Source organism: Pan troglodytes, chromosome 10 (genome assembly GCF_028858775.2).
Source record: "Pan troglodytes isolate AG18354 chromosome 10, NHGRI_mPanTro3-v2.0_pri, whole genome shotgun sequence".
Taxonomy (NCBI): Eukaryota; Metazoa; Chordata; class Mammalia; order Primates; family Hominidae; genus Pan; species Pan troglodytes.
This window is the reverse complement of record NC_072408.2, coordinates 104,392,151-104,409,871: the sequence shown is the minus strand read 5'-3', so window position 1 is coordinate 104,409,871 and position 17,721 is coordinate 104,392,151. Positions and strand designations below refer to the sequence as shown.

General features: G+C 38.3%; 1 protein-coding gene and 1 non-coding gene across 15 annotated transcripts in view; both read right to left on the bottom strand.

The window, feature by feature from the left end:
• LOC134807503 (uncharacterized) overlaps positions 1 to 17,721 on the bottom strand; it is a 162,736-nt gene that overhangs the window by 19,182 nt on the left and 125,833 nt on the right. For 10 of the 14 annotated variants that reach the window (XR_010148131.1, XR_010148130.1, XM_063786000.1 and 7 more), the window contains 3 exons: positions 14,169 to 14,330; positions 13,820 to 14,070; positions 9,842 to 10,711 (listed from right to left, as the gene is read on the bottom strand). Coding sequence is in view for 9 of the 14 variants with exons in the window: in XM_063786000.1 (XP_063642070.1) it covers positions 13,969 to 14,070; positions 14,169 to 14,330 (264 nt within the window). In the remaining 5 variants the exon portion in view is untranslated. Of the gene's footprint in view, positions 1 to 9,841; positions 10,712 to 13,819; positions 14,071 to 14,168; positions 14,331 to 14,669; positions 14,743 to 17,721 lie in introns of those variants that run through there. The other 4 variants (XR_010148127.1, XR_010148128.1, XR_010148129.1 and 1 more) reach the window with 2 other exon arrangements.
• MIR135A-2 (microRNA mir-135a-2) lies at positions 10,962 to 11,061 on the bottom strand. The gene has a single exon (NR_031971.1). It is a non-coding gene; the product is annotated as a microRNA mir-135a-2 (primary transcript).

Here is a 17,721-nt window from a genome sequence, read left to right as displayed (position 1 = left end):
AGGGTAGCCTTTCTAGTCAGTCAGCACCAAAACAAATACCCTCTTTCCTTGAGTAGGTATGATAATCTAATTAGTGAGGATGAGAAACTTCTGCAAATCAGAGGTCAGATGGTGGTGGTAAACAGAGGTCTGTGGGTTGTCCCAGTGGATGAGGACCAACTATACAATATGTATTATATAATCGGTGCTAACTGAACAGGCCAGAGAAAATGAGCTTGGAACCAAAAAGCTCTCCCTTGGCCAATCTAGTCAGTGTAAAACTGTCCAAACCATCATTTAGCTAGCCACCTGGAAATACCTAGTTTCCCAAATAAAACCCTGACAGCCAAAATTGAAAAAATTTCCCATCACCAGTGAGGTTTTATTTTTTTTAATTTTCTGTTCCAATGACAAGAATATAAAAGTATGTAATCCTCTATACAAATGACAAGAATAGAAAAGTCTGAGTATGGTATGAACTTTATATCTTATTATGTATTATATTTTATTAGGCAAAATGATATCAAAGTTAATAATGTGAAGTTTTTGTGTAGGAACTGCTACTATTATCAGTAAAAATACAACGCCGAAACAAAATTATAGAAAAGGAATATTACACTTTTGTTCCTAAAGAATTTGCATTAAGCTCAAAGAGAGCAAATAATGAATAATGAAAGGAGGCTTTGTTATTCAGCAATTTCTGTGATCTGCCAAAATGTCAAATAAACCATTTAATCAGAAAATTAAAGAATGTGGCAAACCTCAAGGTAGTTTGAGATTACAGCTGTGCAAAGTACTTCAACTGTAACATGGAGCTATGTCACAATAACAATTACTTCATGACTCATTTTTCTATAACTTTGTTGATGCAAAAACACAATTTAGGTTTCAAATTAATTGCAGCTGTGCTCCCATTTGAATCTTGTGTACTTTATTTGTGGATGTTTTCACAAATTCTTCCAACTTCTCCTTTAATGAACCTCACTTTTACAGGGAGGCTACGTCTATTTTTAATAGGAATTTTTGCCATATTTCATCCCAAAATTCAATTATAATCCTCAAATTTATTTCTTTGAATAATTATGTAGTGAAATCAAGCTTGGGAGGCAATTTGAGATTTTTGAAAAGAAACATGAAATGTTCTGATAAGTTATCCCAGGATGGAGAAATTATTCAAGCAATCATTCAACAAACATTGAGTTCTTTCTGTGTACCAGGCCCTCTGGTAAATGTTGGAGAAAAATAGGGACAAACCAGAAATAGTCCCTGCTTTCATGGAGTATCAATTATACTTGAGAAGAAAAACATGAATTATGCAAATGATAATTGATTAGAAACCAAGTCAAATGCTCTGAAAGAAAGAACTATGCTTTGATGGGAATAAGTAACAGGTGAGCCTGATGTGGACAACAAGCTAGGAATGTGATAGATGGGAGAAAAGTCAGAAGGCTGAATAGATGTGAACTAGAGAGAGAAAGGCAGAGAAGTGGGCTTGGAAAGGCTTCCAGGTGGAGGCAGCCATGAGGGTGGGAAGAGATGGGAAGGGATGCTAAGGTAAGTAGATTGCCCAGAGAATGGAGATAAACCTGAAGAGGTAAATAGGGCCCAAATCATACAGCACCTATGGGCCATGGTGGTGACTTGGGCCTTTATTTTAACGGAACTGGCAAATCATTAAAGGGATTTAAGAAGGAAAGAAAGTCAACATGTCACACTTGAATTTGAAGAGCTATGTCTGGCTGCGCTGTGAGACTGGAGGCCCAGAGAGGGTTCAAAACACATTGGAATTGTAGGCCATTGCAGCAGTTTTGGCATGTCGACCTTGGGTAGTGGTGGTGAGGACAGAGACACAGATGGATTTCATAGATATGTAAGACATAAAAATCAATAAAACTTTGAATTAGATTAGAAATGGGTCAAAAAATTGTTTCAAGGATTATTCCTAGACTTCTGCTTTACCCAAATGGTATAAACGACTAAGATAAGAAAACGTGTAGGAGGCCCAGGTTTAGGGCAGAAGATAACTAATCGGTTTTGAACTTGCTGCAAGTGATATACCTTTGAACCATTCTAGTGGCAGTGTCTAGAAGAACTTAGATATATGGATTTGGAATTCAGAAGAGATCAGGGAAGAAGTTATTGACTCCATGGACCTGGAGGAGATTTCCCAGAGAAAGAAGAGGAAGAGATCTAGGCCCAGGAAAATACCTGAAATCTTAAGTAACTTCAGATTAAATGTTTGGGCAAAAATGGAAAAACCTGCTAAAGAAATGAAGCTGTAGCTAGAGAGACAAGAGAAAAACAGAAAATTGTTGTGTCATAGAGGCCAAAATGACACAAAAGAGAATATATATATTTAAAGCCACTGATCAACAGCATAGATTGCTATGGAGAAGTCAGTAAATGAGGATTTAAATAGTTCATTAGATTTAGCTACATGGAGATTATTGGTGACCTTAGCAGCAGCTATTTACAGAGATGAGTCATGGGTTATAAGGCAAATTAGAGTGAACTGAGAGCAAGGAGGAAGTAAGATAATAATGATGATGGTTATAATCATAATAGTATTAGCTTACACTTGTATAACATTTACTATATTTCAGGCACTATTTTAAGTCACACCTAACTTACTGTCTACAACAACTGTATGAGAAACATCCTCTATAGAGAGGTTTTACCATTCCTCTTTGGAGAGGTTAAATAACTTCTCCAAGGTCACACGTGATGACAAGTCTCTGAAGAAGTTTTGTACGTGAAGGGAAGGAGACATTTATTTAGCAAAGTAGCTGAAAATTGAGGAAAGTAACAGAAAAGCTTTAGAGTTGACTTGTCCTCACCCCTTAAGGGAAACCCCTTGGTTTGTTTATGTAGGAATAGGAAAGGTATTTGTATCCCCTCAAAGATAGAGGTGTGGGTTTCTATTTTATACCTATCAAGAGAAATGGGGTTTTACCTCTCAACCATGGTTCAGGAGATACTGAGCCCTGCTCAGCTAGCCAAGGAGGATCAGAATGGAAAATGTTCTGTGTGAAAGTTCACCCTCAACCTAAGAATTCATTTTAATTTTATATCTGTGCAACAATAGGAGGAACTACTTTGAATCCTTATTTAAGATATGAAAATGGAGACTGGAAGAATGTCAACTCTGTGTTTTCTAGTTTTATGATAGTCATGATGTTGTGGCCTCCTTCCTCTGAAACCAGAGTTCATATCGCTTGTCCAGGAGGCCTTCTCTGATTCCCCCAAAGGAATCACCCTATATGTCTATTACACCCTGGGCATCCCTTTTCACAGCATTCATTCAACTTTCACCACTCACTCAGTCTGTTCCCCTGTCACCCCCACCATGCCATTAGTCCCAATTGGGGACCGTGTCTGCTTTGTTCTTGACAACATCCTTAGCCCCAGGCAGAGGACTTGGCACATAAATCAGCAAATGAATTTCAAATCTACACATTACATTTCAAGTGAAATGACATTTTTGTCTTTTTCATGTCAGTTTCTAATCTAATAACCCTGGAGATATTATATCTTCATAGTCTCCATAGTGCTGTTATGGTTTTCAAGCATTTCTGCTTATATCTCTTGAGGAGAGCCTCAGAACAACCTGAAATGGGAAGGATGGAAATCACCCCCAAGTTAGGGGGTTAATTTGGATTTGGATTTGATAAAACTGAAAAAACGATTTATTGAAATTAGCTTCTATAATTTGAATAAGAAGGGACCATAACCAAAAGGTATGTATTTTAAATGAAAATAATATTTGCAAAAGCAAGATGAGGAACTTGGGCTTCAAAGGAGTAAGTAACCTCTTCATGGCCACACATCTAGCCAGGAGCAGAGGAGGGTCCTCTCATTGTATTAATTCCACTGTCCTGTTTACCAGCTACCATTGCACACAATGTGTTCTGTGTTCAATTATCAAAAGTTTATGTGGATTGCCACAGGGTGGTTGAGCCTCTTTCAAATATCTACTTCCTCAACTTCCCTTTAGTTTTGATGTCACATGCCCTAGTAGAATTAGGATATAAGCCTTCCTCAGCTGCACTGTCTGCATAAGGATGTGGGGAAGGTCTGAAAATCCACCCCACAGAGACATAGGGACCCTTGACACTTTGTTCCCTCTTGGGAGGCGGGAAACCTACTATGCAGGTACTCAGAGGCTTTTGCCCAGAGGGCTATCCCTATCTGTTCTAGCATCATTCTGACCTTTACCAAGAATATGGGGAAAGGCTGGCAATATGGACAGAGAGAACCAGAGGGGCTGAGAGGGCTTGCAAGCTTTCCCTCAACTGGGCAGGCTCAATCATCAGAGGCGACAGGAGAGGGGAATGTGTATGGAGGGGTGGTGGGCACTCTCTGTTTGACCTCAAAGCCCTGATAAGAAGTAGGAGTGAAGGGATCTGACTATATCACCTTACGCAAAGCATAGACGATAAGTTTGGAGCTGAGAGACAATATCTTGATAATTGGCACACCTAGTACGAGTCCTGTGCTGGGTCTGAGGACTGACATCAAGGTTATGATGAGAATATTTTGAAAAACATCCCAGGCAATCGTAATCTCTAAAAGCCTTACTTTCCAAATCTGGAAGAAAAAAAAATTGGGGCAATAACTTCCTAGTGAGATTGTTGAGAGAATTAATCAAGAAAATTTATGTAAAAGACAGGGTATCTAAAAGGCTATTAGTGGATTATTGTGTTCTTAGTTCCAAGGTGTCTCAGAGAGGAAGATAGGGCAGAAATGGAGTGAGAGGCAGGAAAGCCATAAACATCTTAAGACAAAGTTGTTTTCTAGATTTGAGAGGCTACAACTGCTGACAGATGGTGGGGGGTCTCGTTGGCTTTAAAAACTTGAATTTGGTGAAATTGAGAAAAATATTTACTGAAATTATTTTCTATAATCTGGATAGGAGGGGGCCATAACCAAGAGGTATATATTTCAGATGAAAATAATATTTGCAAAAGCATGTGCAGTATTTGCTTAAAGCCTGGTTTTCTTTCGAGCCTCTTGCCTCTCGGTCCTTGAATTTAATAGAAATTTGTGCTCCTGAAACAAATGGGTATGCTCACATGTACACATCTACACATACAACCATAGTGAGCATCTATTACATTTATTCATTATCATTCCTTTTGGATTTCTCCTGTCAACTTAAGTCATCTGTTTATTTTATCTAGGCTATTACATTTTCTTTAGAGACATTAAAGCCTATTTGTAAATAATAGTGTATTCTTCATAAATAGAAATTACAGACATCCTGCATTTAGAGTAGTCTCCAGTTAAGACATATTTTCATATACTACTAATTTTTATCAGAACACAGTATCCTATTTAAACTCTCAACTGATTCATCCTTCAAAATCTGGGAATAAACAGTTCTTCTTTACTATGGATATTAACTACCATTTGATCTATGGCATTCCTCTAACAATTAAATTCATGAGTAATGTAAGAACATCATAGCTGAAAAACATCTTATTAAGGCTTTTTTAATGTGGAAGAAAACCATAGGACTAGTCTTGAAGATTTCAAAGGAAAGGCAACATATAATTCTAAGTTCTTCATTAATGTATATTTCTCTACAGATAAATGAGAGACTATATGTGCTTATCTGTGAAGATAGATGTGGATGTCTCCAAAGGCTTATACAAATGCACATGCTGGTGTGAATCGCCATTTCCACAAAGTCTCCAAATGACGATTTGTTGATCGCTCTGTAAAAGCCCAAGGCCTTTCTCTTTAGTAGGAATACCAACTATCTGATTGTTTTACTTTTATTCAAAGAAATTTAACAAATGCTGCTCATTTCTTGGTTACCTTATAATTTTATGAAATTCACAAAAAAAAGACAAATATGAAGGAGCCAGATTGTGCAAGAGTCTTAGATAAACAAAAGATTCTGGAACAAGCTAACATAGTAAGTAGAACAGGTAGTGCAACTTCAAAGTTATTTCATACACACCACAAACAGAGCTAATCTCTCAACATCGAGAGATACTCTTGTGGACATTTTGACCTTAATTTTAACAAGGAACAGGTAGACACTGGTATTTAAGAGTTAGCATGGTGTACTTTGATTCCTATTTGGTGACTCATGGTTTTCAAATATTTGCAGGTGCTGACGTGAGTCACCAAAGTCCTGTGTCTCTCACTCCTGGCCTTGTTAGTAGTCAGCAGTGTGAACTCCATCTCCTCATATGTAGAATGGGGGATTGAAATATATAATTTATGGTTTCTTTCCATTTCTAAAATGATTGCTTTCATTCCAGAAATTTAAGATCAAAGTTGAAAAAGTAAATAGAAACAGCACATTTTGACAGACACTCCCAGAGGGAACAAAAAAAAGGAATGGAGACAGCAAGGGAATCTGGTTAACTTTGTGCAAAACAGCATAACACTGATAAAGAAAAGAAGGTAAACAAAAATTTTCTGACATTTACTTCTGCTAGGAGTGTAGATTGGTACAACATTCCTGGAAAACAATTTGATAATAGTTATAAAGAGCCACAAAATGCTCATTAATTTCTAAATTGGTAACTTCACTACCAAGAATTTATTCTAAGGAAAAATAGAGATAAAAGTTGATGGGCAAAGAAAGATCCATCTCTGCATTATTTATAAGAGGGAAAACTAGAAAAGCATAACTATGTGTCTCACAAGAAGATAATGGTTGAAACATGGTGAACTCGGTGAGAAATGTAAGTGATTCTTTGTTGTCATGACATATAATGGTGGTATCTTGACACAATAATGCCAGGAAGTACCATATATGTATTACTTCTTTTAACAAATATTTGAATGTCTACTATGTGCAAACATAATTCTAGGCTCTGGGGACAAAGTAGCAAATAAAGAGGAAGATTTCTCTTCCAGCCCCCCGGAGCTAGTGAGGTAAGACTATAAACAAATAAAGAAACAGGTAAATATGTAGTATATCAGATGACGAAAAGTACTATGGAAAAAAAGCAAGGTGGTAGGAGTCTGGAAGAGGAGGAGACTTGTGATTTTATAGTCACAGTCAGGGCAAGGCTCATTGATCAGAGATTTTGGAGCAGAGATTTGAGTCAGTGAGCTAGTGGACATGTAAATATCCAGGAAGGGTATTCTAGGTCAAGGAAACAATTTCAAAGGCTCTGAAGTAGAAGTACACTTGGTGTATTTATGAAATACCCTAAAGTCAGCAATGGGGAGAGTGGTAAGAGATGAGGTCAGAAACATGGGGTGAATGCAGACCATGTGAGCCTTGGGGGTCACTATAAGAACTTCGAGCTTAATTAAGCAAGCAATTAAGTCATCAACATTTATTGAGCCCTCATTGTGTAACCTAATTTTGGACTGCCAATAAATTGCTTATGTATTCCCTGCTAAAACATACTCTCAGAATGTTTGTTATCATTAAAAAAAGATTTTTTAATGTCCAGTTAAACAGATGAAAAAGAAAAAAAGCTAATGGAATGAAACAATGAACTATAAGGGCAAACCTTATTACCTTGAACCAACCGATTTATTTTGCATTTTTCTTGATAAGGAATAAAGGTGAAGAAAAAGGTAAAAAGGCCTGGTATCACTGACTTCCATCTCTGAATTATCATATGTTTCAGAGTCTCTTTTATGGAAGGTTGTAAGAAGGGCCATCTAATAGAATCAAGAGAGATTTTCCTCAAACCCCATCCCACTCCACCTTTTGGACATCAGTGTTTCAAATCCAAGAATAGTCTAATCTATAAAAACCGGGTCCAGAAAGGAAACCCTTTCTGGAGTAGCTACCCTGCAGAGATATGATTCCAGGAATTGGTTTAGAAGCAGAAAACCTGAGGCTCATGACCAAGAGGGTCACATTACTTGGTGTTCACTGAGGTTTTGGGTTCTGCTCTCCTGGTAGACCCCACCCTGATCCCAAGCTGCAGGTTCTGTTTCTTCCTCAGTCATGTCTCACGTGCAGATGTGGGTGACTTTGCTGATAAAGGTGGGCAAGAGGAAGGGTGTGTGCCAGCATGAGCTCATTTGCACCTGAGAAACACAGTGTACCTGTCTACTTGGTGAGGTCCAAATTGTGATGAAAAAGATCAGGCTCTGCAATTTGAATGATGGGTTCAGTGTGCCTGTTACCACTCAAATAATGAGATAAGATTTCCAAACTCTCTATTTCACCTTCTTAGGAGGCCTACCAACCCCATAGCACCATTTTGGGATTTGAATATGTAGGATGATGTATGGTTTTTTTCTTAAGCTGCCCAAACCCAGATCCCATGAATATTGTCCTCCAGTGACTAAGACAATGTTGTTGGTGAGACCTCTGATGAAGAGAAATTTCTGATGAGGGCATAGAGTTAAGCAACATGAGAAAGATGGCTCTGTGATCTTGCCACACTCTCATTCTTTCCTCATGCTTGTCTCCTGCTTGTGCCAAGGCCAGTGGCAAGATTGAGAGATTTACTCATTCACTTGCTGAGGGAGATCACCTTTCATTGCAGAATTCTGCTCCACTCACCAACATATTTATATGCACTTTACATAGGAATACCCTGTGAGATTTATTGCCAGCCAATACTTTTTAAAAGGTCAGAATCCGGTGACAGAGTCAATATCCAGAGCTATTGGGAGCTGCTGAGCCTTTCTTGGAGACAATCAATCACTTTTGCACAAGTTGCCTCAGAGATGAAGCAAGTATTGGAATTCAGATAGAACCACACAAGAGTACAGGAAAGGGGAAAGTAGGCAAATACATGGCCATTCCTGAAATCACCAGCATGCTGGAAGCTTAGACTTATCTCATCCCATATGGGTAATAGCTGATTGCAGCCCACTGAGACTCAGCAGTAATTAATTAATCTAAGTAAGTGTGTCCATTAAAACCTACTATCTGCTTCAAATGGTACTTGTGAAGATATTTAGAAGTAAATATATTCTCCAGGGTAGAATACTTTGTGTGTTGGAAAAATTCCCAAGAACCACTCACTTCAGCTTTTCATGAACTCCTTGACACATTAATTTTCAATCCTTGACTCTTGCCTATGGAAATTTGATTGTCTATATCCTGACATTAATCTTTCCCTGATTCTAGAAAACTTTCTTTACATGAGGTCCCTATAATAATTTTTTCTATGCCACTCATATTACATTTTATCTCGAGTGGTGTAGTAATATCTACTCCAAACTTAAACTCTCCTCATTCTTGCAGTAGGCCTTCACGTGTGTGCGCGTGTGTGTGTGTGCGCGTGCCCATGCATGCACATGTCTGCCCTGCTTTCCTAAATATACAATACATTTCCTACGATGATAGGGCCTTTTGCTTCTTTATTCTCCTCCTGGCTCCCCCTTCCTCTCTCCCTCTCACATCATCTTTCTCCCCTCTTTTCCCATTCATTTGTTCACAAATAACTAATGCCCTACTATCAGGGATATTTCTAGGACCTGGGGTTACAGGGGTAAGTGCGAGTTTTAAAGAACAAATTTGATGATGATAAAAGAACTCTGGATACAAATGTGGTGTCACTGATTTTCACTACATTCTATTTTTATAGCAATACACTTACATTATTCTATAATTTTAAAAAAGTTTCTGTTACTTGCAAAGTCCTTTCCTTTATTGACAATTATTCCTAGGCTTTAGTGATAAAGTCAGATTCTAACGTTTATATATTTAAAACATAAATGGGCATCACAGTTACAACTAGATTGATAAATGTCCCCAAACACATTGATATGCAAACAAAATGTGGGAGTGGAGAGTAGAGAGGGGATATAGTTCTTTTGGTACTAACAGTGGGTGGTTTTTAAGAAAAAAGCATCATTTGTCTAACTGGAGCAGCCTAGACACAGGCTAAAATCCCATTGTGTAAAGGAAATAGACAAAAGATAACAAAAATAATTTTTATTATAATTTTCATTGAAAAAATACAGAAAATCAATAAAAATGAGCAGAGGTAAATAGTCAATATTAAAACACTTCAAGCAAAAGTAAATATACAGAAAACAGTAAAAGTGAATGTAAGTCCTTAGTCAATATTAAACAGTTCAATAAAAAAATTAAACTATTGATCCAACCTAGGCATTTAGGCCACATACGGAAAGGAGGTGCAACTAGACATTCTTGAAGCAGTCTTTTCTTTCTCAAAGGTGCTGCTTAGATCCAAGGTGCTGTTTTAGACTAACATCTGAAGGAAGGAGAGGGCAGAGGAGGGAAAGAAAAGGGAACAGGAGAGAAAATAGAGGGGAAGGAAGAAAAACTAATATTTCATGAGCTTTTAAAAAATATGATGTTAAATACTTTGTTAGGCACTGTATGCATTACTTCATTTAATCCTCACAACAGCCCTACAAGGTAGGTATTACTTCTCTTCATTTTAAAGATAAGGAAAGAGGCTCATAGAGTTTATATCATTTGCCCCAGGTCACATAGTTGAAGTGGCAGAGAGATTAGAAGGCAACTCCACTCTAAAGTCCTCCTGCTTTCCTCCAACATCAGGTGTTCCCCATTGTATCACACCCTTACATGGAAAACAACTCTTGGCAGATTTATGGCTCTCAGGAGGAGTTGATCTAGCCCATCCAATGTATACCTTTTTTCGAGCTTGGGAGTAGAGAAATCTGGACCACATTTCCAAGAGGGCAAGTCTGATTTGTCTATTTCTTCTTTGTTTCAGAAGAAAGACCTCAACAGGTGGCGAAAGAAGGCACAGAAGGATTGAATGCTGCCTACCCGACTGATGGGCTATTAATAGTTCCCCTAGAGCATGTTCATTAATAGAAAACGGAGAAAAATGTATGATAAACAAAAATGTGCAAACCCAAATGTGCATGTTAATCAATGATTACGAATATGAATCCACCTAGATTTCTCAGCTGTCAAATCTAAGGATAAAGAAACTCAAAGGAACACCAGGCAGGTAGCAGAGCTATACACTAAATCTTGTCTCCATCACATTCACAGCTCCACAGGCTAACGTTCTCTATACTGATGGCCCCTTCTTAGTTGATGATTTTTCACAATGTATTTCATGGCTTCCATCCCTACATGAGACTTTATTACTATCACATAGGAATAAAAAGCCATAAAGCACTAGAGTGAATTTATCTTGGTCGGATGCAAAACTTATTTTCTTCACATGACTTCACAACCATTTCAAAGCTAACCAATCATTTCACGCTACATTAAAGAACATTTTAAACTACACATAAGTGACAGGAAGCACACTTGAATTGTGACATCACGAATTAACAAGATTTTATCCTTCCACGACATTCTCAGCTACAAGGACCAGGAAACAAGACCAAGAGACACTCAGCAACATTCAGCCATTGAATTCACCAAAAACAAAGGACACTGGGAGAATTCCTGGAGAAATGCTCATCACTTCGACATTAAACTTGGAAACACATACGGAAAGACAGAAGACAGACAAATCACTGATGCAAACTGAAACCAGAGGAATTATTTCAAGCCTCTTGCTCCAACTTTTCCCCAGAAAGCTTTCTTACATACTCATGCTGGCTTTTAGACTTTTCATTTTGGGTCAGGTGGGGAGTCGGGATCTTAGTACCTGTTTGACTATGTAAGCGTTAAGCTTTCTCTACACCTAAATAACAAAAAGGAAATAAAAAAGTATAGCATACTAAGTTCTAACTGCTCACCTACAGCCTTTTATAGAGATGCATCCCCCACCCCATCTACAAAAGCGAGAACGATGCCAGAAACAATACTATGCACTGAAATCTCTCAGTGATCTAAATAACTCAGGTCCAAAGACCAAGAACATTCTTCATGCTGCATTAAAGTGACATTGCTCTTGGTATTATTAAAACACTTATAAGTGGCCATGCTGAAACCCAATTCTCTGTACCACTGAAAACTCAATACCATAAATCCCAATGGTTTTAGCTGGACTTTAAAAAATAAACTTGAGGTGCCTATCTACCAACTCCCGAAACAGCATTCCAGACTATTAAGCACTGCCCTCTGCTTTATTTTTTAAAAATGCATTATTCAAATTCAAATAAAAGAAACAAGAACTTGAGTTCCTCCTTAGGAGTAAAGGCTAGGCAAGCTATTTCCATCTAGAGGTGACTACCATGACATCTTGGTTTATGTGAATCACAGGGAAGAGACTGGAAATAGTTAAATGAAAGGAAGTGCATACATAAATTCAATTATCATGCAGAAAACATGCAAATGATTTAAGCACTGCATCTGAAACTCTAGTTTATATTCATTAATCTCAGGTTGCACTTTTGAAGGAGAAAGACATGCTAATTGGGTCCAGATTAATGCACTCCCAAACCTCTCCAATTTGTTTTTAGGTGAGGGTTAAATGATATGTTTTAAAATAAACACAGCTGCTCATCTGCCTCCACCTTCTACCTCCCAGACTCCACCTCTACCTCCTCCCCCAGCTGGCTCAGCTCTCCCCACCAGCTACCCTCCCAACCCCCACCGCTCTTCTACCACATCTCTCCTTCCATTAGGGAAGGGGTTCAAGAGCCCTACCATTTTCCCTTTGAAAATACACTAGAAGAATAACACTGTTTCTTAGCCAGCTCAACACTTTCCCTTTCTCCACCAGCCACCAAACTCCAGAAACAGAGTCAATCACATATCAAATCTGCTGATGCTTAAATGGTAGCATCAAGAACGTGGATACATGGGAAGGCAGCCTTGCATTTGCTCAGGTAGCGGGTTCTTTCTACAAGTTTGGACCTGCATCCTTTGGATCAGTACTGAAGGGCAGTTTTAAAGTGTCGAGGCACATGCTTGCTGAAAGCCAACATTGCTGAAGGTTGGCATGGCAATCCTGTGACTGTTATGTGGGAAACTAGAGACTCAGGAGAGAACTTGGGAGTTTTGTTGCTGTTCTTCCTCTGTGGCGCACTCAGCCAGCAAAAACTGGCACCAAGCGGAGGGCACTCAAAATGCCTTTCAAAAGGATCCCTTGCTTCCTTTCTCCCTCCTCCCTGGCAAAATTATCTTTAAAAAAAGAAGAATGTTATTATTGATTAACAGATTGACTGATTTAATGTATTAAAACATTAGTTTGGGACGCACATTTCAGGGAGAATCTTATCTTGTGAGGAGTGAAGCTTTTGAAATGGTAAAATATTCATTTCCTGGACCCGATCTTTAGAAAAATAAAACAAAGGAGGAGGAACTGTGGGCTACTGGGAGTAGACCTGGGCACGGAGCTGGGATGGAAGCAATCCTCTCTGAATGAGCAGCCACCAAGGGGTTAAACCAGGCACAAAAAAAAAAAAAAAAAAAGCCTTCAAACTAATTTCACACTGAAAGTGATGTTTAATTTGAATCATGCTCGTCCCAAAGGGAAAAGGTTAGTCTTGTCACTTGACTCATATCCCCTCCCCTTCCTCCTTTCATGTGAATTGAAAATTCAGATTCACCATTAATCATGATGTGACACGTTCTTTTTTTCCCGTTCCAAAAATCAAATGAAAGCCTGGGACCACATCTGAGAACCCAATGGTTGGCTAATTCTCCCAACCTGCGTTCACAACAGAGAGAAGACAGAACAAGGGCACATACAGACACAGAGACATAAATTACTGGACGTGCACTCACAGCAATACACACAAATGCATACAGCTAGTAGCAGTCATTGGCTCGGAGGAGAGCCTTTCCGCCTAAATTGATTTTTGCATATTTACAAACGTAAAATTAGTCATAGTAAATAACAACATGGGCAAGGCTGATATTAAATCGGTCAACAACCTGACAAATGCTCTGAGCACTCTTTAGTTAGGAAATACATGTATGATAGTCATTGCTCCTAAAAGAGAAAATGATTATACGCTAACCAAACCCTAAGTACAAGCTAAAGATATTCACCTCATGAAGCCATTCCTCAACTAGCCCCTTGGCACTTGCTGGAATTATTCACAGCACGAGCTCTACTTTCTCATTTTCTGCTGACTCCGTGTGGGTAATTTCTTTCTCATGATTAAAAGTGAGCTTGGCAGATCCTTCAAAGCATGGCTTTAGGTGTGTTGGGGCTCCGAGTGCATTCTTTGTCTAAGGCAGGTCTCCAGTAATTCATTACTGGACCACTGGATGAGCAGGTCAGGGGAATATTCCTGCACCTAAAATGATTTTTTAAAAGGAAAACTTTATAGATATCTTTATATAAACATATTTGTATACTGAAACATGCCACTGACAGATGAAATGAACTGTTTACCTTGGAAAGAATAGGTAGGCTTTTCTCTTGCAAGTAATCACTCCAGCCTTTCTGAATGTCATCCCAAAGCGATTCTGCCTCCGTCGACTTATCCAGCATCTGAGGTTGTGAGATAACCCTGGTAGCACTGGCCTCCTTCCCGGCCCCTTCATTATTAGCCTCCTGGTGGGTGAGATAGAATACAGTGAATGTAATAACCCTACTTCACACAACAGTCTTGCTCTCTCTTTTAAATTGAAAATCCCCTTATTACAAAACAAGGGGTGTTCTTTTTCTTCTACCTTTAAGTAGGACTGCCACATTCATTGCTTTTTACAAAAACGCAGCTGCTTTTTAAGCTACAGATAAATAGAATCTGCTAGGCGGTAATTCGACTCAGTCTGAATGCATTATTTTCTAAGACACTTTAGCGAGGGGCTTTTTATTATAAACTGGAATGAACAAGGAAAGTCCTTTTCTCTTCTAATTATGAACGTGTTTTGTTCCCTACTATTAACCTACAATGTCAGATTGATCTTCTTCTTCTTCTTCTTCTTCTTTTTCTGCAGTCAGTTCAATAAATCAACTTTTTTTTCTGGAAAATTAGAGGGATAATTATTAAGTCTTCATGAACCTCAATGACAAAAATGAAAATAGCACATGGGAAAAGCAAATGCTGAAACCATAAATAAAGACAACGAAGTGGCTCTCTGATGTCCAAGGTAACAAATCCTGTTTTGACACCAAAAGTTAAGATAAAAAGGATTTACTTAATTTTAATGAATTTAACTTTAATAAAATTAAGGCTTTCCAGGCATCTTATTATATTTGTTCACCTAGAAAGGATGAAGGTATTTTTAAAATAACATTTCTATATAGAGTGCCCATACCACTCGTGTTTGTTGTTTACTTGTTCATTATGCGTAATAGTTTGCAATGTAATCAGTCATCCCCACACTTCCAGAAGCAATGAAATGAAGAATTAAAACAGAAGAGGAAACACTGTGATAAAGCATATTCAATTTGAGCTTCTGCAGACATTTCTGTAACTTCAAAGATAAACACTGAAAAAAATCCTGAGTTCCTAATAATATCTAAAGGCAGTCTAGAAACTGGACGTTGGTTTAATTTTGATCCCAGTGTTGATATTCCTGACTATAATATTACAATAGACCATGGCGTTTATGATCTAGGTCTATATGGATATATTTCCTTGCCAAGGGGAGGGGTGGGGGGAATCCCACAGGATATCAGTGGGGTTCCAATTAAGGAAAAATAAATACTGCTGCAGCTCTGACAGTAAGTGGAGATTACCAGTACATCACAGAAGCACAGGCTGGTGCCCCACTACTAAATTTACAGATTTAAAGCCAATGCTGTCATTTCCCTTCCTTTGGCAATAATAGAAAGCAAAGTGTTGAAGATGAACTCTGCGTGGCAGATAGTTTCAGAACAATTTACTCTGTTTGTTTATACAATTTTGAGTTTATTTCTGATAACAGTAAGAGTGGAAATCAAAAGGGCCTTATGCAAAACACAAAGTCATTCATGAACCCTAAACTGAGATCACATGCATATTCAAAAGACCCTAGACCCAATGTATATCAGAGAGAGAGAGAGAGAGAGAGAGAGAAACCTCGAAATCATATTTGCATCTAAAACCATGCTGCCTTTCTTGTGTCGTTCTGTGTGAATTTTTTTAAAGGGGATATTTATCACAAGTGAGATGCAGACCAAATTTTCAGAACATTCCCTCTAGGAAGAGTATATTTGCAGTGAGTGTTGGTGACAGAGCTTTTGAGATTCTACTACTCTGCTTAGATTTGAATCCATTTTCTATCCTTCTGTTACGCCTGGGAACAAATGAGGCCCCATCAGGTTGCTGGCCTCAGTATCAGGAGTCTAAGTGATGCTGTGGCAACACAAAAAGCCCAGTTTACCCAGAATAAATAACCAAGCCCCTTCCCTGAGACACAAATTGAAGTATATTAGGCATCACTATAAGAGTGAAATTGAATCCCAGGGCATCAATATCTCCATTGAGCTAACATCACAAAAACAAGCCTGCTCTAGCAATCAGGAATTTATGTTTGTAATACTGATGTGTGAGGGAAATAGAAGAAAAAAAAACTCAGCTGTATATTTGAAAAAAAATTTAATTTCCTAGATATCCTGATACAGTAACACATTCTTTTTATAGAAACAGGTTTTACTGAGTTACTCACAAAAATATCTTTGGACATCTGCTATCCTCAATTCATTCTTTCTGCCTTTTAACCCTGAACAATCATTAACACAGACAAAGGATAGAAGGCAGATTTGAATGTGAGCTTATGAGGGACAGCATATAATCACCATACTCTGCCACCTGTGTTTGTCTTTTAAGTTAATGAAAAGTATGTGATGATAAATAAGCCATCGGCCAGAACTCTTAGCCCTTATCAAACTTTCAAAATAATTAAATAGGTAGGTCTACTAAGAGCAACTCCATGACGAAGGAGAACAAGCTGTACTTGTTGACCAAGACCCAATGGGACAGTGCTTTAACAACCTGGCCACATTTCATTCTGTGTTTGAGAAAAGAAAAATAAAGAGAAGGAGAAGCTAAGTAAGAAGAAAGAGGAGGAGGTGATGAAGGAAGAGGGTAGAAAGGAGAAGGAAAAGGTAGAGGAGGAAAAATAAAAACACCAACGATTGCAACGAATAGATTGTTTCATTCCTTTCCATGTAAAAATCATTTTTTTATACAATCTCCCTCTCTAAGCTTCACTTTTTCTCCCTATAAGTCGAAGATAGTTGTGCCTGTCTTATCGGGCTCCTGTAAAGATTAAGTGAGGTTGTATGAGTTATCTGTGATACATCCGGTAAGTAGTAGTTGTCCAGTAAGAATCAGCCATTATTATTATTGGCACTGTTAATTAGGTGACCTATTCCCTTTGTGCCTCTCTACCTGATTCATTCCACAGCCATCTTCCAAACTCTAAGCACACCCAGCAAAGCAAAACAACCCCAGTACAAAGTGACCCCCAGCATCACTTCACTTTGTTCTTCTACCAGATTCAAATCACTTTATGCTTGCAATGGGAAGTCTAAACATGGACTTTGTTTTACCTCCAGGTTCTGAAGCAAAGATGATATATCTCAGAAATGAGAAAGAGGAGGCACTAAACGTGTAATAATTAGAGCAATCAGCTAAGCCATTCTGTGTTCTGAAAGGGTTTCATAGGTATAGCTAAGTCTCCAATTTATTAAGAGGTGGCATCCACAGGGAGAAAATAGACTCTATTTGTTTTCAGAGTTGTTGCCTTCCAATCCCGATTTTAAGTTAGTATGCACACCTCACACATGGCTGCACACATACGTGCAGACATACACACAGCTGAATTAACAACCTCTCAGGTGTACTGCAACTCCACTCAAGAAACAGGCAGCTTTAATTACTGCACCTGAAAGTCTTCACTCTTCCTTGACTAGTGATAAAAACATTAAGTTGCATTGCAAATATCAAGTAAATCTGATTTGCAAAACTGCCAAAATACTCCATCTTTCCTAAACAAAATGCCATCTAACAACA